This window comes from Camelus bactrianus, chromosome 13, assembly GCF_048773025.1.
Source record: "Camelus bactrianus isolate YW-2024 breed Bactrian camel chromosome 13, ASM4877302v1, whole genome shotgun sequence".
NCBI classification, from domain to species: domain Eukaryota; kingdom Metazoa; phylum Chordata; class Mammalia; order Artiodactyla; family Camelidae; genus Camelus; species Camelus bactrianus.
In genome coordinates, this window is record NC_133551.1 from 66,478,211 (window position 1) to 66,500,775 (window position 22,565).

The following is a 22,565-nucleotide window of genomic DNA, read 5'->3' on the forward strand; positions in this document are numbered from 1 at the left end:
TGATCAGCTGTTGGGTCAGATAGTAGAAAAGTATTCAGTTTTGGGCAATAGCGAGAGTGGATGTATTTTTTTTTTAACCCAGATTTACTATATCTCACATGTCTTTTCTTAGACATTGCCTAGTAGCTGAGTGACTTGGGGCCAGTTACTTCTCTAAGGCCCTGTTTCCCCTTCTTTAAAATAGGGATGGTCTCCGTGTCTGTATGCCTGGAGGCCGGAAGGAGACGGTGGAGGTGGAGTTTACAGGACAGCACCTGGTGCGCCGGCTGCTGCTCGTCATCCTCCTCCTCTTTAGGCACTTAGTGAGCTGCCACCTGAGGCTCATGGCGTGGTAGCTTCCCTCCTGCCTTCTACCTTCTGGGTTTTTTCCCTCCCCCGGCCCTAGTTCATTTTATTCCCCTTTTGTCCCATCTTTCCTGTGGCCCTGTGGGCACCCGTGAGCCAGATGGGGGTACCGTGGCGAAGAGCATGGTGGTTTAAGGGATGTGGCCACAGAGGAGGTCGTGGCAGTGAGAGACGATGGAGCCCTGAACTTCACCACCAGAACGACGGTGGGAACACTGTGTTGGCCAGTGCGGCGTTGTTTATTATTCCAAGTCACTTAGAATTAGGTTTAAATCCCCCCAACAGCTTGGATCGGTCTGACACCTTTTGGTGTTATCTGAACTTTCCTTACGAAGGCTGTTAAGCAGTTCAGATGGGCAGTTTGGACAGAAACCACCCGGCCCTTGGGCGGGCGGCACCAACCGCGTGTTCTCGCCGGCGTTGGCCGAGCCAGTGACGCTCGCACCCTGAAGTGAACTCCCGGCCTTGTTTGGACCTGTCCTTTCATTTAAATTGCTGTGCAGACTCATGATCCATGAGAGTTAATGTGATTCCTTCCACTGTTCTGAGCACTTGACACGGCTGGGAGGTGGGGGTAGGGTTGGAATGAGTGTAGGGAGAGAGTCATTAACTAATTGACTAGATTGCAGAGATAAACTGCCTTTATTCTGGGTCTATACTGTGACCTCAGATCACAGGATTAATACCCACTTCCACGAAAGCCAGCAAACATGCTGGAGCACCACCACAGTGCGTGTGCTGCTGGGCTGAGGCCAGAGGACCTGCCTCTGTCGGCAGAGTCAGCGCTCGATAAAGAATGTTAAGTATCGAGGAAGAAGTAAAATGAGGGCCAATGGCAGTGTTAGGACAGCCATCCCCAAAGCATTTGGGGTTCAGGTGACATGAGTGTTCCTGCAGGAATTCCAGAGAAGTTGGAGTTTGGGCTGGACCCTGAAGGATGGTAGGATTTAAAGAGTATGAGGGTAGGTTGCCAGATTTAGCAAAAAAATATATGTCCTGTGTAACATTGGAGACACACTTCTAGCAAAGTCATATTCATTATGTATCTGAAATAAAAATTTAACTGGCCGATGCATTATTTTACTCAGCAACCCTAAGTGGGGAGGATTGTTGAGTGGAAGAATGCATGTGCAAACCCACACGTCCCAGAAGCAGCGTGTGGGGCAGTGTGGCGGTTTGAGAGGGTTTAGGCAGAAGTGGTGGGCGGGGTGGGGTGGGGGTACGACGAAACGGGTGGCGCCAGATCATGAGCACCGCACCCTCAGGTGGCTGCTCTGGCGCAGGTCTGCGGGCACACCGTGTAGTCCTCACTTCTCCTTCCCCATGACGACAGCACGATCATTCCCACAGAGCATGTTATCGTTGATCAAAGACACAGGACTGATGGAGGTAAGTGGAATACGAAGATGTGGCCCCACTTGAGAGTTTATCCAAAAAGTGAAAATGGCACGTGCTTGGGTGAAGAATCATCCGCCACGTCACGTGCCAGGTGCTTTTCATGGTAGGCGGGGCACTCCTCGTTCAGGAGCTCTCTGTGTTTTTCTGTGCGTGGCCATAGTTTGGGGAGTTACAGTTTAGAATTGTGTTTGCCTGAGGTTGGTTAGTACCTGGCCGTAGATTTAGAGAAGTCCAGGCACAGATCTTCAAGGGCAGCTGCTTCTGGGCGCTCAGGTGCTATCACCGTGGCACTGCTGTGCTCAGAGGCTCAGTGCCTGCTGCAGCCCAGGACCCTCCCCCCAACCCAGCTTCCCTGGCAGAAAGAAGGTGGGCCACATATCCCCCCAGTTCACCCAGAGAGAACTTTTCCCTGCATAGGCCCTCTCATTGGTAATGGTGATGGTGATGGCAGAGTGGAGCTCAGCCTGGCTCAAGCTTTATGGAATGAGGGGCCTGTGACCAGAACAGTAGGAGAGGAGGTTGGGCGGGCAGGCAGGCGACAGGGGTGGCTGTTGATGACAGCTTGTACCACCCATCGACCCTTTGCACTGTTGCCCTCATCTGCTTTGTCTGCTTTGAAAGACATGAGTTACAAAGTGGGAGGAGTAGAGTCCCTCCTGGTCCTTTATGCTGACCTTGAAAATAACCCTGATCCACTTGGACAGGCAGGGAGGGCTGGATCCCAGTTTCTAGAAAAGTGGCTGCCACATTTTTTGATTTCACAGGCCAGAAATATTTAAGACAGAAGAGGAGTAAGTCATTGGGTTATGAACCTTTTAAACAAAAGCAAAACTTACCATTTCATAAAATTACAGGCATCTTAACACTGGAGGAAAAAAAAGGCATTCTCAAAGGACGAATACGTTCAAACATATGAAGGACTTAATGTCATTTCAATTACAGTCTTTCTTTACCTGGCTTATTTTCCCTGAAGCAGTAAGACTCTTACCACAGCCCAGCAGCAGTCTGTCTCTGATGGAGCTCACCGACTGTTTGACAGACGAACCACCTCAGGCCAAGCCCATGCCCATGTGGCTAGTGAACAGTCGAGCAGGGACCCGAGCCCAGGTCTCAGTCCCCAGTCCAGCTTTAGGGTTGTGCCCCTGGAGGTCACGTAGTAACACAGCTGCCAGGACTTTCACTAAAACTCCAGCTCTCTGGTGCTCTTCCACCACATCACGGTTCATATTTGGGGTTGCCTGGTTGGAACCACGGTGAAATGGTCATTAGTGTCCATCAAAGTTTAGTTCTTGACTACAAACTTTCGATGAAGATTCTTGCTGCACACCAGTTTGTTAATTTAAAGATAAAGCTGATTGGCATTTGGGAGGCTCCCTATTGTGAAACCGCTCCCTCCCTAATGTGCCAACCACCTGCTGTATCAGGCACTGCCCTGGGTACAGAGTACAGCCACCAAGAGGACTGAAGTCCTTGCCCTGGTCCAATCTGTGTTCCAGTGAGAGAGACAGAAAAGAAACCAATACAAAAATTTCAGTTAGGATAACTGCTGGGAAGAAATTACTGAAATGCTTTTGATCCATGGATTAACCTCTTGGTTAGGAGTGAAGTCAAGCCCGTTTTTTACCAAATCCCATTATCCTGTAAGCCTTCCTATGCGGGGGCTTAGTTCCAGCAACACACTAGTGGGAAAGGGGCCACATGGCCGGCTCCGGACAGAACTGGGATTAAGAAGAACTGGACTCTCAGTGGTCCATTTGCAGCCAGTGCCTGAGGCTGTACAGTGGATTCGGGTGCCATCTAGGCTGGAGCTGCTGCCTGAGAATGACAAGGCGCAGACGGTGTACCGGGAATAGGAGCATCGGCGTGTCGGTTGCTATCATGCACACGTCCTGAGTGCACCAGCTCATGGACTCCCCACCTGGCTTGGTTTCATTATCCCCACTTTACAGGTGTGGATGTGAGTCTTGACAGAGAAGTAAAGGGACTTGCCCTTCCAGAAGGCCAGTAAGTAGTGGAATGAGGAAGTCTAACTTCAGAGCCTGTTGGCTTGGTCTTTTCTATAATCCAGGATAAATTAGGCCAATAGTGTCAGGGCCTCTACAAGTTTGAATGAGGTTCTAGGCAAAAGTCAGGGCCCAACAGGTAAGCCAAGGTAGCAGTCCAACAGAATGGAGATGCCAAGGAAGGGCTGTAACGTGACAGGCAGGCATATCACCCAGGGCCATTCACTTGGCCAATGACAGGAGAGCAAGACTACTTCAAATCCCAGCTGCCTTCGGTGGAAGCTGTTAAAATCTTCCCTGCGCTGGTCTGGACTTTTTTCCAGGTGAAGGGGTCTGTGGCTGTCCATAGCTGAGCAGGGGTGGGGGTGGGAGGGTGGGGTCTGTGCCACCAGTGTGTGCCTTTGGCGTGCACAGTCTTCTTAGCTGTCTACCAAACTGGAGTTCCGGCGGTTCGAGGGGCAGATTTCTGTCTCTACTGCTTGCCTCTTGTGAGGACCGTGGGTAACTTAGTGGCTCTGGGTTTCAGTTCTGTAATCTGTAAAGTGGGGACAATACGTAACTACTTCATGAGATGCGTGTGAGCTTTAAGTAGACAATGTGCCCATACAAAGGGCCTAGCATAGTGCATGAGCCACAGCAGCCCCTTGGAAATGGGAGGGGGTGATACTCTCATCACCAAAACTAATTGTAAATAGCCCCATTTTTATTTGTATGGTTTTTTTTTTGTTTGTCTGAGGAGGTGGGTACACAGGTGATTGTTGCATCAAGAAGGAGGAATTCTGAAATAAGCACCTTGTGGGGTTAATGGTGTGTGCATTTCTGGGGGGCTGGTGCTGCTCCCTGTATGAGAAACTGATCGTGTCCATGAGGCCAGCATTTATGTGAGCCACAAGGCAGGGGAACCATCTTACAGTTGTGTCAGACAGTGCCTTCCAGGCTGAGTTCTGAAGCCTCATGGTCGGCAGAGATGACTCGAGAAAGCCCACGGAGGCTGGGTAGTGTCTGAGGTGGCGGTGCTCCCCAGCCATGTCCTCCTGCTGGCGGTGTGGGCCTTCTGGAGGCACAGACACTGCTGTAGCTGTCAGCCCCTCTGCGGAGCTGCCCTTCTGGGTGTCTCTGCCACATGACTTAACTTTTCCATTTGGAAGGGTTATTGGTGCAGTTGGCAGCCACTTGTCTGGTAAACGATATGGTGGGGCCTTCGTAAACCCAGGCCCATGAAACGAATAAGTCAGCACATTGAAAATATAGCATGGAAGTGACTCAAGCCTGAAAGAATCCATTCCTGAGAGCACTGCCATCCCTTCCTGGAATATTTTGGTGGAAATTGATGTTTGAGTTGGGAGCAGGAGGCCAGGGGCCTAGTTACTAGCAGGGCTGTGTGTCAGATTCAGCAGCGTTTGCCCGGGGATTCAGCCCTGCCTGCCGCACCCCCCGGGCCGCCGCCTCAGCCAGGGGCTCAGGGTCAACCTGAGAACTGGAGCTCGGCGCTGGGGGTGCTGGGAGCGCTGGGGGCGCTACCTTTGCAGCAGGTAGGGCAGACTCCACAAGGCGACCTGGTAGTGCTCGGCCGGGGGCCTGGAAAGCGCTGGAAACCACCCAGCACAGGAGCCTGTGCGAGTCCTCCCGCTCGGGTGGGTTATTCTTCCCCGGTTCTTTGGGTTCCTGTGTATTTCAGATGTTTACCTTCTCAGGACTTCAGCTTGTACTTTGCCCACCAGAGACCAACACCAAGCACATATGTACTTAAATGTGCTAGACCACCCCGGCAGCCAGGTAATTAAAGCTGCGCGCAGTTTGGAAGGAAGGCTGTATTGGAAATCACGCTCCCCTGTAATTTAAGAACAAGTTTCTTTACAGAGGGACACAGTTGGTGTCAGAAACATGTGGAAAAGAAAGGAACAAGCCCATAATCCTGGCAGGGTACCAAGGGCCAGATGTTCAATACGCTGACCATGGTGTGGCTCCAGTTGCCGTTGGCCGACCTGGGTTTGATGTGTTATTTTAACCCCTGTTCTGCCTTTTCCTCTCTTTCTGCCAGGTCCCCAGTCTATGTGAGGATCTCCTGTCTTCTGTTGACCAGCCACTGAAAATCGCCAGAGACAAGGTGGTGGGAAAGGATTATCTTTTGTGTGACTACAACAGAGATGGGGACTCCTATAGGTGAGCTCCTGCCCCAGGCACACCGTACCTCAGGCCACTCAGTACCTCTGCCAGCAGCCCAAGGACCACTGAGCTTTGACAGCCTATAAGCCCTTTTTCTGTTTGTCCTTCTGCTCGTCCTTCCTCCCTCCCTCATACCCCTTCCATCCTGTCGACCAGCAGATGTTTATGGAGTGCCTCCAGTGAACCAAAGTCCTTGCCCTGGTGGAGCTTACAGTCTAATGGGAGGAGGATGTTGTTCAAAACCAGTGAGCTGCTTCGTTACAATTGCATCAAGTCCTGCAAAGGGGAGGGTACAGGGTGCACACCTGGTGGGATCCGAGCACAGGGAGGGCCTGCGTGGTTGAGGGCATGCGGATGGAGCTGTCAGACACACCGCCCCTCCCTTTCTCTTTCCATCAACACCAGGGCTGTGAATACCTGAGCTGACATTTGTCCCTGCCCTGGGGCATCACTGGTCTAGAGCAGACATGACTCATGCAGCCGGGGCTAGGCTTATTCAGCTAGGAAAGGCTGAGGTTAACTCCAGGAAGACCTCCCGAAGGAGAGGATGTCAGAGTTAGGTCTCTGAGGGTGTCTAGGAGTTCTTCCTATTAAAAAAGATTGGGAATCCCTTAACCAGTCTAGTATTCCTGTGGTCGTTGGCTGTAGTTGGTGCCTTGGAGATGGAGGAAGAGCACAGTCTACTTCAGGTTTATGTAGAGGCCACAGAACCTGGGCAGAGTCTTACAGCTTCAGCCTCATTCTCTTTGTGGGGAGGGGGTGGGCCTGAGAAAGGAAAGCAGGAAAACATAGCTGGAGTCAGCACTGCCCCCTGTAGCAGACGGGAACTTTGACAAATTGCTTATTGTCTCTGATCTTTAGTTTCCTCATGTATGAAATGGAAATGATAGTATTCGTTCTTTCAACAGAATGCTAATTACACATCTCTGTGAGCAGGTGCTCGGTGTGGCAGGCACTGTTCTAAGTCACTCTGCGGTGCCGCTTGTATCCAAGTCAAGGACCCTGGCAGTTAGCAAGTGCATAAACAGTGTGGATGGTAAAGAATGGATGAAGAAATAACAAAGGACCAGGGGAGGGAGCGGTGGGATGCAGAGACAGGGAAGGCTCTGACGCTGGTGGCCAAGTTTGAAATGAAATTTGAGGATAAAGAAGTTCAGTCCCCACACTCATCCAGGAGGACAGTGTTCCGGCGTTAACGGCCCTGGGTGAGGATGAGCTGGTCAGAGTCAGCCCGGCAGGGAGGCCTTCCAGGCCAGGATGAGGGTAATAGGACTTAGTACAGGGCACTTGGGTTAAAAGAAATAGCATGTGTGAAGTGCTGAACAGTGTAGAACTTGGAGTGAGTTACAAAGATTCAATTAATAGTGACTTTTTAAAAGAGACAAGACAACTGTTTTATAATCACGTCCCTTTCCTAGCTTCAGATGGTTATTAGGGAAAGAATAGATTTTGGCCTGATCCAGACTGGAGACTAGAGTGGAATTGGGGAGAAGTAGTCAAATGTGAGGTAAGTTTTAAAAGTGAAGCATTCAAGTTTTAAAAGTGCAGCACTGTCTGCAGGTGGACAGGGTGTGGAAGGATGAGCTGCTGAAGGTGGGGTCGGTGTGTATTGAGGTGAGGCAGACTCTGGGAGGGGCTGGTGTGGGGACAGCTGAAACTGCCCATTGGATGGAAGTGGAGATGTCGGGTAAGGAGGCTGTGGGTGGTCTGAGTTCAGGGGCTCCGGGTGGAGCTGCAGCTGCAGGTGTGCGTGTCCCAGCACAGCGGCACTGAGAGTGCCCTGCGGTAGATGAGGCTTGGCCTTGGAGGGCTGGCCGCTGTCCCGCTTGTGCGCGTAGGGCCAGGCCTAGCCCTCACTGGGAGAGGGTGCTAAGGGGGCCGACAGGCCAGGGAGCCCATGGCCAAAGGACAAGCAGCCTCACCAGGCACCAGGTTCATAGGAGGCTTCCTGGAAGAGGTGGTCCTGGAGCTGAGTCTTGTTTGGTGTCGTCATGTTTCCTTTTTCCACCTGGAAACCAGGGCTTGCTGTGTGAGGCAGCTGCTCCTCAGCAGCTAGTGGAAGGGCTGGGATCATTTCCAGTCAGCGCCAAGGCCAGGCCTTCCCAGAGGTGTGGTGCCTGCAGCCCCTCCAGGGCGCCCCGCTGGCTCCCACTGCGTTCCTGGGGCTCCTAGAGGGGCCTGGGGGACTTCAGCCGGAGAGGAGCCCAGAGTGTCAGGCACAGGGCTTTCCTTTTTTCTCTTCTTGGTATAAAACTTCAAGGTCTTCTGATTTTCTCCACACATTTCTGTCCTAACTGTGTTTGATCGTTTGCTTAAATAAGATCCTTATGGTGTGATTGTTTGCCAGCAGCACTGTTTGAAACCTGTTAGCTGAAACAAAAAGCATTCTCTGAGGGAAATGAAAGGCCTGACTTTTGAAATCTAAGCGTTCCTGTCCATCTGTCTTTTTTCAAATGGCCTCCATTTAAGCTCTTAAATGTGTTCTGAGTGCCCCTTCCACTCAGAATATTCTGGGTAATGTTATGATTTTTCCCCCAGCTACAATTACCCTGGCTCCAGGGCTAACGGCTTGAAATGCTGTCGTCTGTGAGCCAGGAGCAATGTGAGTTACAGGCTTCTCGAAAATTCCAGGCCCCCAGTTGTCGAGAGAGATGGGCTCTTCGTGTCGAATCAGGTCGCCTTTAAATGGAAGCCAGTTGGGGTGGGTCACCCGGGCCCCCAGGACAGCACTGGCCGTGCAGCTGTGGAAACGCAGGTCTGACCTCTGAGTGTCTGAGGGGAGTCTAGGGGCCGCAGGGGAGGTGGGGAGTTGAGATCCTCATGCTTGGATTCCTTTCCACTCCCCTTGTGAGTGGAGGTAGCAGGCCTAGTTTACAAATAAATGGTGCTGGTGGTGACAGCATTCTGCAGCTCCATCCCTGTCTCTGGGTCTGCTGAGAGGTCTTTGCTAATTTGTTTGTTTGTTATGCTTAGGTGTCCCTCTGCAGAAAGTTGCTCCGTCTCTGTCGGTTTGGGGGGCCCCAGCAGAGTTGCTCTGCACCCTTTCTTCCCCACCCCACGCCATGAGGCTTCACTCAGTGCCCACAAGCTCGGTGCCGGGCGCTGCAGCGCGAGGGCCGGGGCGGGGGGCGGGGATGTGACAGCTGCAAGAATCAACATCTGTGTGGGGGTGAGGGGGTGGCGGGGGTGGTTACTTCTGCTTTGTGTTGGGGGTTGCAGGCGGGTGTGCAGTAATCCATCCATTTTTCTATTTTTTTAAAATTCTAATGAGCATGTGGTTGAGTGCCGGGCACTATTCCAGGTGCTGAGCAAACAGCGGAGAGCAAGACAGACAAGACTCTTGCCCTCTTGGAACTTAGGTTCTAAAGTTGGTTGTCTAAATCAGTTCAAATTAAATAAAATTAAAAATCCAGATCCTCAGTCACACAAGTCCTCAGGAGCCGCATGAAGCTGGTGGACAGCGCAGAGACAGAACATTTGTTTTGAAAAGTTCTGTCAGGCAGCCCAGTTTTGAGAGATGAGAACAATGAGAACACACAGGTCAGCCCTGCTCAAGGAAGGAGAGGCCTCTGGAGTGAGGGCTAGCCCGGTGTTGGCTTCACACCTGCCCTGCAAGCCAGGTGGGGTCCTGCTTGTCCCACGACTCTCCTGTGGCCTGTGTATGGTCTGATGTGACCACAGGAGCTGGCTGCTGGCCACGGGGCAGCAGGGAGCGTTTCCCCTCATGGTTGCAAAGTCTCTACCAACACTGTGGTGAGTGGGGTCGGGGAACAGTTGGCTTGAAGAGAAGGGTTTCCAGGCACCTTCTGCTTTGAGGTGGCCAGGGCAGCTGCTGCCTGGAGACCCTTTAGGGACACCAAGCACAGTGACTCTTCCCCTACTTACCTTTGTGGACCAGTAGCCGAGAGAGCCAGGACCCCTGCCTGAGGGCGACTCAGAGAAGACGCCCAGCCTCCTTGACTTGATTTGCTGATGTAGGTGCCAAGCATCCAAGAAGGATGTTTGTGCACAAAATTGGTTAAAACTGGGGTCCAGGAGATGGTGATACCTTTTTCTTCCTTACCATCAATCCCAAATCAGAAGGTTCTTTCAAGTCCTCAGTGAAGTGAAGTGCTGTTGTCAGGAAGGGAACCCAGGAAAGGTAGTGGGGTTTCCTACGGTGGACACTTCGAGGTGTTTGTGCCTGAAAGTCTGAACTCCCACATTGCCCTCTCCTGTTCTTTCCTCTCTCGCCTTTTTAATTCTTTCTCTGAACTCCACCTGTAGGAATTAATGAGTAGGTATTTCCCTTATAGCCCCCTTTCCAGTACTCTGTGATTAAATGCTTTCCTGATGTGCCAGAATACATTTTTAAAAAATGCAGCAAGTTCTTGGGCTGGAAAAAGTGAGGCTGGTTCTCATTACTTAGCAGCTTGTGTGTGTGCACCGTCCCCGGAGGCTGGAGAGCTGTCCTCTGTTCACGGGAGAACTCAGGCTTTCTTACGTGTGATCAGCCTTTCCCCGTGGGGCTAGCTCTCTCACCTGCTTCCATAACTGACAGCTCTCTTCTTAATCCTTAATTGTGTGTGAAGGTGTTTGAGGAGTAAAAGTTTCTCCAGAGCTGCCAGCAGGTCAGGGAGGAGAGAGGGCGTCTGTTGATCAATACAACGGTAAAACAAAAGGAAATTGGGAAAAGGGTGAGAAGTCACATTTGTTGAACACTTACTGTGTGCCAGTCTCTGGTCTAGACACTTGATGTACTTTTCTTCTTTGCTCCTCAGAACAGCCCTTTGGGTAGCAAATAGTAGCCTCAGTTTGCACATGAAGAAAGGGAGGTGCAGAGAAGTCAAGACACCTGTCAGAAATCCGCAGCTGGTGGGAGGTGGAACCCGGGGCTCATACCCAGGTCTGGTGGAGTCTGAGTGAGCCCTTGCTCTGCAGACCTCAAGAAAGCTGTGTTTGTGGCCGGGGCCTGGAAGGATCTTTGCTGTGGATGGTGGCTTTTCCTCTGCAGTTTCAGAAGCTGGGGCTTGGACCTGCAGCTCACCAGCCATACCTCCCTGGAACGATTCACGTGGTCTCCTTTTTCTCCCCTCCAGGTCACCATGGAGTAACAAGTATGACCCTCCTTTGGAAGATGGGGCCATGCCTTCTGCTCGACTGAGAAAGCTGGAGGTGGAAGCCAACAATGCCTTTGACCAGTATCGAGACCTGTGAGTCACACGCGCCCTCTGCCCTGCTGCTCTCACCTTGTCCATACGTAAATCACAGATGGGACCACGACCAGGCCAGGCAGTCTCCCGCGGACCTGCCCCCTGGCTTGCCTAACTTGTAAAAGTTCTGAGCACCCACAGCAGGGTACTGGGCGCTAGCATGGTCATCAGGTCTTTCGCAGGTGGCTGGGTGCTAAGGTGTTGCCCTTCCCGGGCGACACTCTGGATCCTGCTGCTTCATCGTCACAGCAGTGCTGCTGGGGCTGAACGCCTTGCGCAGAACTCAGTGCCGGGCATTTCATGTACGTTGTCTCCACTCCTCACAAACTTGGTCGTCACTTTAGTCCCCATTTTTCAGACAAAGAAATGAAAGCTCATGAAGGTTAAGGTATTTCTGTCCAAGGCAGGCGGCCGAGCGAGGAATCAAACCCAGCTGTGTCCGTCCCCCAAGGCCCCTCTGGTTTTCTGCTGTAGGGCACGTCCTAACTCTTCTCACCTGGGGCTCAAGACCCTGCTTCCGGACCCGTCGCTGGGCAGGAGGAGTCGAGGTCCTTAAACAGTGGGGCTTGGGCTGCCCCTCTCCAAGCTCACATTTTGCTGACTGCTGAGTTTGTTGGGGGGCCTCAGCCCCGGCTTTGGAAAGTGCTTTCGCTGGTCTCCTTAGATTCCTCCCCTTTCTGCTGCACCATCACAAAGGGTGGCCACCTCATCAGCCTTGCAGGGAAAGGCTCCAGAGAAGCCTCATCCTCTGAAGCACTGTTCTCTTAGTGGAATCACATTGTTAAGTTCTACACTGAAAACTCAGCACAACTGTAACGTATGCGATGCTACCTTAGTACAAGTTCAATCATTCGGGGGAGGGCTTGGCAGACACTTCTGTAAAGGACCAGAGAGTAAACATTTTAGGCTTTGCAGGCCACGTAAGTCTCTCTCACGTTCTCTTTGTTCTTTCATGTGTATATATATCATCCTTTAAAAATATAAAACCAGTTCTTGAGCTGTTGTCCCAAAGCAGGTGTTGTTCCACTTCGAACAGGAACTGCAGGTCTCCGTCGTGCCGACGGTTGGAGTGGTCGTTGAGTTCTCAGTAGATTTGATATAGCACATTCAATAAAGAATTTCCTTTCGAAGCTGGTTCTGGAGGAAAAGGGACACCTCTCAGTCTGACACACAAACAAACAACCCCATGACACTTAAGCAAAAACACAGCTCTGAGGAAGCCCCAAACATTTGAGTCTCCCCTGAATGCATCAGCTGTGTGAATCCGCTTTATCTTCAGTATCTATCACGTGCCAGTATTTTACAGACATTATCTTTAATCCTTTCAAGAACCTCTGGGCCAGTATTTTACAGACATTATCTTTAATCCTTTCAAGAACCTCTGGGGGAGATGATTTTCCCTTCTTTACAGATGAGGAAACAGGTTCTGAGAGGCTAAATGACTCACCACAGGACATAAGGGTGAAGATCTAGGATTTGAGCCCATATTTTCCTGAAGTTTCCACAAATTCTTGATGTTCACAGTTGGAATAAATTTTAGTGTTTAAAGAGTTCTTCCATCTAGAACTTCACCCTGCTGCAGAATAGCTCCTCTTCCAGGGATGCTGAGAAGCTGTCTCGTTGCTGTTGTCTCTGATCTGTTACTCAGCCATTTGGCAAGAAGCCAATCCCGCTACTAAATAAGAATTCCTAAATGGAATCAGTTTCATGTGATAGTGATAATATTGATGCTAAAATAGCAGTGAGGATGACAGCCGTTAACAGCCAGTGCCTGCGAGCACAGCATTAACTGCCTCGTGCTCTTACCCCATTTCATCCTCACGTCAGCCTGTGCCAGAGGATTATCCCCTTGTTATAAGTGAGTCAACAGATTCAGAGATGTGAGGTCACTTGCCCAGGGTCACACAGCCAGAAATGTATTTTACATAAAATCATCCTTTTCACTCCAGCGTCCAAAATTTATTCACTTACTGGACCAGCATTTTGAGTGTTTGCCACGAGCCAGGTGCTCACCAAGTGCTAGGGCTCCAGCCTTGAATCCAGCCGACCAGGTCCCTGCTGTGTCTGCTGTGGGAAGACAAATGAGTGCAAACAGGTCGGTGTTTTGGAGGGTGACGGGACAGGGAGTGACTGGGGACTTTAAGTGCAGGGGTGGGGGATGCCTCTCGGGGAGCTGACACCGGAGCTGGTCTGATGCTGGGTGGGGAAGGAGCAGTCTGGGCAGAAGGCGGCTTGTGCCAGTGGCTCTAGGCCAGGGCAGCTCTTGGATTCTCCAGGGATCAGGACGAGACTAGTTCTAATTTCCTATAGGTTTAAACCTTTGGGTTGTGATTTCCTGAATGAAGTGATGGAGACATGTTGCCTTGTGCTGCCATTTGGGACCAGACCTGGGGATGAGTCCAGTGTCGCCTTTGCTCCTTCCTTCCTTCCTTCCTTCCTTCTCCTGTCTCGCTGGTTCTCACGTATAATGACACGTGGTCCGTCTTAGGTGTGTGCCCCGATCCTTACAGTGACTGTGGGTGAGTGGGAGTTTCCTCATTAAACACATGTTGAAAGCGGTGCTCGGAGAAGTTCTCAAGCAGGTTAACCTGCTAGAAAACAGCGGGAGCTGGGGCTGGTACCCTGGGTCGAACTCTGCACTGCCTCCTGAGAAGGCTCCCTGGCCTGGGCAGATGTCCACTTTGAAGGTGGCTTTGAAGCCTTAATGACCTGTGTTTCTTTGTGCCTGGGCCTGGGCCTACACAGGTGAGCTGACCTGCGGGGAGGTTGGGAGGTGGTGACAGGACAGCTTCCTGCTCCCAGTGGGGTTCTAACTGGACAAGCCAGACCCTAAGGCTCTGGGACAGTCTGTAGAGTGGAGTCCCAGCCAGGGGTTGCCGTTCCGTCCCCAGCAGCATCAGTGTGCTCTTCACAGGGGGAGGAGAGGGTGCAAGGCCTCTGGTGGCACCCACAGAGACGGGCAGGAGGCCCTTCATTCCCCCGTATGTGAGGGACGCAGGGGGGGCTCAGTTCTCCCCGTGTGACAGCAGCCACAGGCCACCAAGGGATGGCAGTTGGAGCTGTCACTGGGCAGCCAATCTTCAGTTTCAAAGCACCCAGTGTTATCAGAGTTCTGAGGACACTCCACTGAGGCCGTAAGTGAGGAGCATTTTCCCAGCTGGACCACACACGATGAGGCAGCTCGTTTCTGGCCTACTGATTATGAATCAAGTCTCCTTTTTCTTCCTCCCTCCCTCCCCTGTCTTGGTCCCTCGCTCACCTCTGGAAGTTCCCGTTGTCACAGTGCCCCGAGAGTTGTTGGCGGCCATGTCAGTGACGTTGGTAGGGCCCAGAGCCTGAACTCGTCTCCCCGTGATTCCGGAGCAGAGGGAGGTCAGCCAGGGGCTCAGAGGCCCTGTCTCTGCCTTGAGCAGCACCGGCCAGTGGTTACTCCAGGTTTTCTAGGGACCAGATTGTTCCACGGGATGAAGGGGCAGTTACCCTTCATCCCGCCCCTTCCCAGTAGAGACCTGTTCCCGTAGGCAGAAAGGCTCTTTGGCTGTCACCCCAGTGAAGGAAGCCACAGGGCTCCTCTGTGGATTCTGCCACCTGCCTTCTTTTCACATCAACAGATGGGCTCAGGCAAAGATCACTCTGAGGGGAGGCTTCACCCCTGATGTGGCCTCATGTCTGCTGGCTCTTGTCTGAGCTGCTGCCCAAAGGGCCGGGAAGATGGCCTGCATCCTGGGCCTGCCGAGAGGTGCTCGGAGCCTCGGCCAGACCACTATGCCAGAGAAGGGGAGTGACTGCTTCCCCGGGGAGGACAGACTCTCTGGGGCGCCCTGCTTCAAAGTGGGGCTTGGCCTGCGCCCCCAGGGATTGAGGACCGTGATGAGCAGGCCCATCCCCAGTGCTATCCCTGACTTTAATCCCTGATGCCCAGGTGTGTCTGAATTCCGGATTCTGATGGAGTGCAGAGTTAGATCTGGGTGTAGCTTGTGTTCTGGCCTTAAGACCAGTGACTCCCTCAAATGTCTGAAAGCTGCCTGACTCCAGCCATCGGGCTTAGAATCCCCTTGTGTTGTAGTGAGCACTGTGCTGTAAGGAGCCTTCGGGGACTTCATGTTCCAAGACTGTGAGCAGGAAGGACTCTCGCTCTGTACCAGAAAGACCGCACCAAACTCAGCTCACACACAGATTTGTCTTCATCTTCTGAATGGTTGGAGATTTGACAAAAGAAAAATAGAAAACAGAGACAGGAGGTGCCCCTTCCTGCCACTGCCCTCTCCAGCACCCTCATTGGCTCATATCTTAAGGCTAAACCTGGGGGTGTTTTTTGTTGTATGCCTGTGTGCACAGGAGTGAATACAGCTTCCTGGTTCCCCTTCCTCCTGGGCTGGTCATGGGCCCATCGGCTGTGTTCTTACTCCTGGTGTTCTTAAAAAGATGAGTGGAGACTTCAGTGAGCACGTGGAGACTGATCCAGGCCAGGCGGCCTAGAGCCACCCTACGCCCTGCAGAGAGGCTGTGCTTGCTGCCCCCAGAGGCCTCTCTCTGCCACGAGAGATAAAAGCTGCTTCCCCAGCATCCTGAGGGAAAGCCTTGGCTTCTGTCCTCTGGCTCTGGGCTTTGATCCCTGGGTCTGTGAAGGTTTTGACTTTGTAGGAAATTAGAATAAATTATCAGCACATGGAGTTAGTATGGTCAGAGTGAGGGAGCTGGGCCGGGAATGGATTGACTAGCAGGCCCTCCAGCTTGCGACTCCGATGGGGATGTACCGTCCCCCGCCCCTCCTGTGCATGGCATTTCTCCATCATGGCTTCAAAGTGCCAGCAGTTGGGGGCATGACTCCTTCCCCAAGGTGGGCAAGAGGTGAGTAGGGGCCCAGGGAGGTGAGTTGCATGTCTTCCTTTGAAGCCCACCGGTTCCTTGTTTCCCCCGCTCCTCCCAGCTCCCTGCCACGTTCTCACCCTCCCACCCTCCAGGCCCTCCCACATTTATGGATTTCCTTCTTTGCCATCCCCAGAGCAGTGGAAAGGGATCATGGCGGCGAGTTTTCCCCAAGAGAATAACTATTAAGCAACTGTTGATAGCACAACTCAGACAACCCCGATTTTAGAATAAGATAGTCTGCTGAAAAGGCTTCGGAGATGACAGGCACGTCTTGCTGGCGTGCTGGGGCTGCGGGGGGTCATGATCTACTTGTCTTGAACACCATCACTTCCCTTCCTCAAGCTCTCCCACCCTGGTCGTCAACATCTCTCCCAAACCCCAGGGTGGTTTTCTAACTAATTCATGGGCCTGGCTCAGTTAGCCCCTGGGGAGTAGGGAGAAGTAACAGAAGGGGCCAGCTCTTGGGTGGCTGGCTCACAGGATCACCTCTTTCTCGGCAGAGTTGTCTTGACCTTTCAGGCCTAAGCCTAGGGTAGCTCATCAGTCACAAAACTTCATCACTTGTCGTAAGCATGCATCTTTCTTGGGAGAGACTTAGCAGCGGGGCCTTCGACATAGGGTAGGCACTTACAGCTGCCAGAGAAACATCTTATTTGCAGTGTGAGCCGCCAGTTGGCTGCCATGAGCTCCACGATCGGTGCTTTTGAGTTTTCAGGTTCCCAAAGAAGATGGGAAACCCTCCCCACTCTGGCTTTCACCCCGGCTCTCGCCATTGCCTCTGTCCGCCCGGGTTCTGCTGAGACCAGATGTTCTAACCGAAGGGGCTGGCACTGCTCTCTTTCAGAGATGATTACTCCCATCTGTGCTAGACATCTTGCCCCATGCTCTGCGATCCTTGGCTTTTGGCTTGCAGCAGATAATAACCTTCAAACATGCGGTTGCAATTTATTGGCTTTATAAGTTAATTTTAGTGGGTGTGCAATTGATTGAAATCAAAGCTTAATGAAGGCCAGAGTCTGGGGGGTGGAGGAGTGGGGTGGGAAGGCATTTTGTGTTCTTCCTTGCTTTGGGTCTGAGATAATCTTCAAAAGCTTTAATTAGGTTTTCTAATCAGTCCTCCTTGTCTGGAAGAAGTTTACAGAGAGAAACAAGGCTAGTGTCCCTGTGGCAGTCCCAGAGCCCATGCGCCTCTCCAGCAGCGGCCAGGGTGCTTGGCAGATGGCCTTCCTCCGGCTCCCTGCCTCCTCTCCCCGCTCTGGGGCCACCTTGCAGTTGGGGGTGTTTCCGCTCCTTCCTTCCGTTCTCTGTGCCTGTCAGATGAAATTTGAGCAACTGTGGCCCAGCCAGAGCAGGACATCCATATTCCTGTGTGGAAAAAGTTTGTTGCCTTGGTTTCCTTGATTTTTGAAACTCCGTGTTCCCAGCTGCCTTCTCAGACCTTGGATCCTGGGCTCCTAGGGACTACCCCTTCCTCAGATGTGAGCATCGGGCCTGGGGAGTTTTAGTGTTCTGGTGCTGGTGGGAATAGCAGATGGCAACGGGAGTTTTTCTGCTGAAGTAGAAGTAGCAGAAGTCTGGGAAGCAGGTACCTGATGGTGGGTGGAGCCACTAAGATGGGAGGCACAGACACCTCCCAGCGGGAGTCTCTGACCCCAGCAGAGTGGGGAGGAGCGGGGCTTTCGGAGAGACTTGGTTTTGATTCTCTGTTCTGTCATTACTCACAGACTATGAGCAAGTCGGTTGACTTTTCTGAGCCTCTGTCTCCTTGTTTATTGGCAGGGCACCACTTGCCCATCCAAGGGGCTGAGGGGGCAGTTGGTGAGGTCTGTTCCTGAGGCTCACCTTGCACCATGCTGTTCATTCGACCTTCATGCATAACCGAATTCTGCTTTTGCAGCAGTCACCTGTGTGGATGTCTTATGTTCGGAGCATTTATGCTCGCAGCCATGGGGTGGCTCTGGTGCGTAAGTGGGGAGACAGCAGGCTGTGTGACGTCACCAGCCACGATAGGAGGCATCGGGTTCTGGTCGGGGCTCTGCCACCAGACTACAGGGAGACCTTGAGTAAGTCTGTTCCAGAAGTGGAGTGAAGCTGTTCCCACCTGTGGTGATGGGAGAGAGGACTTACTTATGATCCACCCACCAATACTTCCTGAGACCCGGCTGTGCTCTGAGCACTGGGGGCGTTGTGGGGGTGGGTCAGGCGGGGCCCCTGCCCTCATGGGGCTTAATGGGGTGATGAGGTGCAAACATATGAGCAAAAGACTTCCACAACGTGACAAGTGCTATGAAGGACCAAAAGCCAGGCACTAGGGTAGGGAAGAGTGTCGGCAGTGGTGGCTGGGGGAGGGACCGTGGGTTGTCTGTGGTGGGCTTGCCCCTGCTTGGAAGAGCATTATCTGAGCGGACCTGGGACCGCTGTCCTTGCAGGGTTGTTCCTTGGGCATCTGGGAACTGAGATTTTGGCCATTTCCTTCCATTCCCTGATTAGGAATGGTCACAATGTGTAAGCTGTTCATGCAAACGCTATGGTTTATGCTGAACTCCACCCTCCCTTCTGGAGTCTGGAACCCTGCTGTGTGCAAGGTAGAGGGTGCTCACCAGTGCGGTCCCTGGGCACCAGGCCTCCAAGGAGCTTCTGTGGAGACAGCACCTTACATGCACTCACGGCGCATTGGTGGTGGAATTAGGCCTCGTGTGACTCCACTGGGAGGGCTCTTGGAAGTTCACGCCTGGTTCCCTGGGCTGCTTCTGCCTTGTCTCCTTTCACTGAAATTGTGAAACTGCGGGTGGTCTTGGGGAGCCGGGCTGGGCCGTGTACCCTGGCGGGGAGGGGCAGTGGAGGTGGCCCTCTGAGCTGTGTGGCTGTTGAGTGAAGGCTGAGCAGGACGTGGGCGGTGGGGAGCGGCGCACAGGCCCTTGTCAGGCATGGACTTGGTGCGTCGGGAGGGGTCTGAAGGGTCCCAGGGGACACAGGAACCTCTGACACACATCCTAAGGAGCTCCTCCGTGAGCCATTTGGAGGCTAGATCGGAGGGGCCGGGAGTGAAAGACCCTGACTGGACTTCTCTTAGTCTGGCTTGTTCCTAAGTACTTCCCTCTGCTGTGGCTGAGCGGGACTTGTTTGAGGTTACCCAGTGTGTCCACCACCACAAACAGCCAGACCAAGTTACCTCTGGTTTCTGGAGTCGGAACCCCACTGGGAAGTGGGTGGAAGCGCTGAGCGGGGCGCGTGGGAGGTAACAGAATTGTTTAGGAGAGTTCGGGAGCAGGCGAAACCTGGACCGTCGGGTCCGGCTCATCTGCCCCCACTGCCTGCCCCTTCAGGTGGGTCTGGGTGGCTCGCGGTGCCCTTGCCCAGAGGTGGAGGGCCTCTTCCACATCCAAGGGTCTCCTGCAGGATCCTGCCCCAGGCACCACTTGCTACACATCCTGTGCTCTGGGGACAGCAGGGCAAAGGCCGGGAAGTCGTGTCTGGCGTCCAGCTTGTCGGCAGTGTAATTAGTGTTTGGGTTTCCACATGTATTACTTGTATCTTCAGCCATGCGTACAGAGGGCCTCTGAGACCCTTCCCTGTCTGCCGTGGGCCTCCAGCTGCCACAGTCTTGGGCTGGCGTGAGAGTGCTGGGAGCAGTTGATGGAGAGACCCCGGGTCACCTCAGCTGCGCTGTTTTGATTAAGTGGGAGGCGCGTCGAGAGAAGCCCGGTCCATTGTCCGGGAAGTTGGATTGAGTTTCTTCCTCCTCAACCCGAGCTGTAAGTTTCAGCTCTTCCACGAGCCCTGCTCTGAAGCAGGGGTGTCTGCTGCAGTTTCTAGAGCCCGTAAAGAGGGGGTCCAGACAAGCTGCCTGTTGCCCCCCAGCCTGGAGGGCAGTGATGGGAGCATCCATGTGGGTCTCCTCTGCCTGGCATCCTAAGCTTGCACCCAGGGTTCGGTTGTTCTGGCGTGCACTGTCTGTGTCTCATCTGCTGGAAGAAAGTTAAATGGAAAATATGAGTGTGCGGAAAACAAGTTCATTTACAAACAGGATCTCCTGAGTCAGCATCAGGGACTCTGGTTCCTCCAGAATTCTTGGGTTTCTGTCCCCACATGGCACACAGTCACACTTGGGGTTGTGTGATTCCACGTGTCGGGGTGAAGGGAGGACCAGCTCCCTCCGGTAGTGGAGCTCCCTCGTCCTGCCAGGCACCCTGTGCTCCTGGGATGCTGCTGGGTGGAAGTATCAAGGATGGGTGGTCTTAAAAAGGTCCAGCCAGCAGGCCCCTGCTGCTTCCTTGAGGTGGAGGACCCTCCTTTCCAGAATTCCCGATATAAGGTGCCTGGTGTTTGCCTCAGACTCCTGGCCACTCAGTGCACCCCTTCCTTCCTTCCCAGACATTCTCCTCCACCTAGAGGCGGCATTGTGTACAGTGGTGTGGTGGTGGTGGTGGTGGGGTGTGTGCGTGTGTGTGTGTGTGTGTGTGTGTGTGTGAGAGAGAACTTACCTAAATTTAACCCCACAGGCTGAACCAGGGCCCCCTGAGGCCTAGCCTACCCACCTGCATTCCCTGTGGTACCCCCAACCACAGCTGGGGGTCTCAAGATGGCAGGCAGCCTGGAATGGGAACAGGACATGGCTCTGGGGCAGCCAGCACCCCATTTCTCACCTTTGTAACTTGGGTGCATTCCTTTCTCTCTCTGGGTTTGCACCTTCTTAACTGTAAAATAACATAGCAAATCCTCGATACAAACTGGGTTCTCAAAAATGGCAGCTCTTGGACGATGGTGATGACTTTGAAACTCCAGAAGACCTTGACCATCCACGTTGTCCTGAGGTGGTCTAAGCAGGGTTGCAGCATTTCCGTGGGTAGTCAGAGAGGCAGAGGATGCTTCAGAGGTGCGAGGTGAGGACGGTTAGGTCTAATCCCAAGCTAGCTTGGCAGCCCCTGCAGCAGCACCATTGTTTCCAGAGAGGCCTTCATTATTTCTCTTGAAGTAAAAAAACAAAAACCTTGTAAAGAGAAGCTGTAAAGTGCAGCCGCCGTCCAGATGTGCACTTCTAAGTGCAACTGGCATTAAAGTCACACATGCCTAAGCCGATTGGTGTGTTTGCTCTGGAATTGTTGCACCTGTGTGTGCTGGATGGCATTTCTGCAGAATACCTGTCCCATGGCTGTGGGCAGACTCTGGGACGTATTCCGAAAACCATGGTGGAAACAGCTGTTCCCAACACACAGATGGGGGTGATGTGGGCATCAGTGTCAGATCTGGGCATGGCCAGCCCACAGCGAGGCCTTGCTCTCATTCTCCGTTTTGCCCAGAGCCCACTCTCACCCCCAGGGCTGAGGGTATGGGACCGCGCTCACAGAGCACGCAGGACCTTGTTCTGTGGGCAACTGAGAACACGGCAAAGTCAGGAGAAGGGAGATCTCCCCTTCTCAGCCCAGAGACGGCCTTATGATGCCACCTCGCAGCCACTGGTGGCTGTGCGCTTGCTCCGTGCCGGGCTCCGCCATTTCCTCTACTCTTCCTGGAGCCTCCCCGCAGTGGTTTTACAGATGCGGCTTGAAGGGGAGGCTGGTACACCAGTGTGGGGAGGAGAACCCACATTTTCCAAGCCCTCGTGATTTGGGCTGTCAGCCTGCCTTCTGTAGCTCCCATGGGCTTCCCAGAAGCTGTCCCCAAGGGGCAGCACCCACGTCCTGTCGGACGGGATACACTTAGCTTCTTGATGGCCAGCCTGGAGCCTACAAAAAGAGAATGTTGGTCTGCACCGCAAACAGGGAGGCCAGGTTTTAGATGCTCCTCCAAGCCAATTGGAGAGTTTTCCTTTTTCCTGGGGTGGAGTTGAATTGTTCCCACTTGTGGGTGCCAGGTGCCTTTTAATGTTTGAAGGATGTTAAGGATGATCAGAAAAACAAACTACTGGTAGCTGGGGATTTTATTTTCTTTTTCAGGCTGGGAGGAAACAAAAAGAGATTGGGGACAGAACCTCAGCTGAAAGTAGAATGGCTCTGCGTCTGGGTTTTATCCTCCCGTCTTTGCCTTAAAATCAGCCGTAAGCACGGGAGCTTCTGTTTGAACGAGCACCCACGTGATCTCCTCCTTACTGTTGTGACCGAGCGCCAGCCGGTCACAGTGAAGAGTGTCCCTCGTGACCGTTTATTCCAGGTCTTGCTTCTCTTTAATGAGACCACGTATGTCACAGAGGGACACAGAGTAGGGGAGTGAGATCTCACAGACTCCTACGGCTCTCATCCTCTCCCAGGTCCAGTGTTCCTAGCTTGGCAGTGGATAGTGGAGGGATCATTTGTTTTAATTGCACTGACATTTAAAGATTTTTCAGTCTGAACCCTGCATTTGGCATTTCAGCGAAGCCCACTTCCTGTGTTCCCTTGTCTCTCCCGCCTCCCCAACCGGCTCCTTCTCTTTGGGCAGAATCAAGACTGGGCGTTCCCACTTTCGCACTGTCCCGCGGTTTGACAGGAGTGTCCAGACCATAGCTGTCCTTCCAAGCTGACCATCAGTCTCCCCAGAGTCTTTCCTGCAGCCGACACTGATCTTTCTGGAAAGTCTTGGAATTGGCTCAGAGAACTGGTGCACACAGCTT

General features: G+C 52.9%; 1 protein-coding gene across 3 annotated transcripts in view; it reads left to right on the forward strand.

Annotated features, from left to right (window-relative positions):
- Positions 1-22,565, forward strand: part of CAPZB (capping actin protein of muscle Z-line subunit beta) — a 130,908-nt gene that overhangs the window by 83,285 nt on the left and 25,058 nt on the right. For all 3 annotated transcript variants that reach the window (XM_074377295.1, XM_010957447.3, XM_010957448.3), the window contains exons 3-4: positions 5,788-5,909; positions 10,991-11,104. In XM_074377295.1, coding sequence (XP_074233396.1) covers positions 5,788-5,909; positions 10,991-11,104 — 236 coding nt within the window. The remainder of the gene's footprint in view (positions 1-5,787; positions 5,910-10,990; positions 11,105-22,565) is intronic.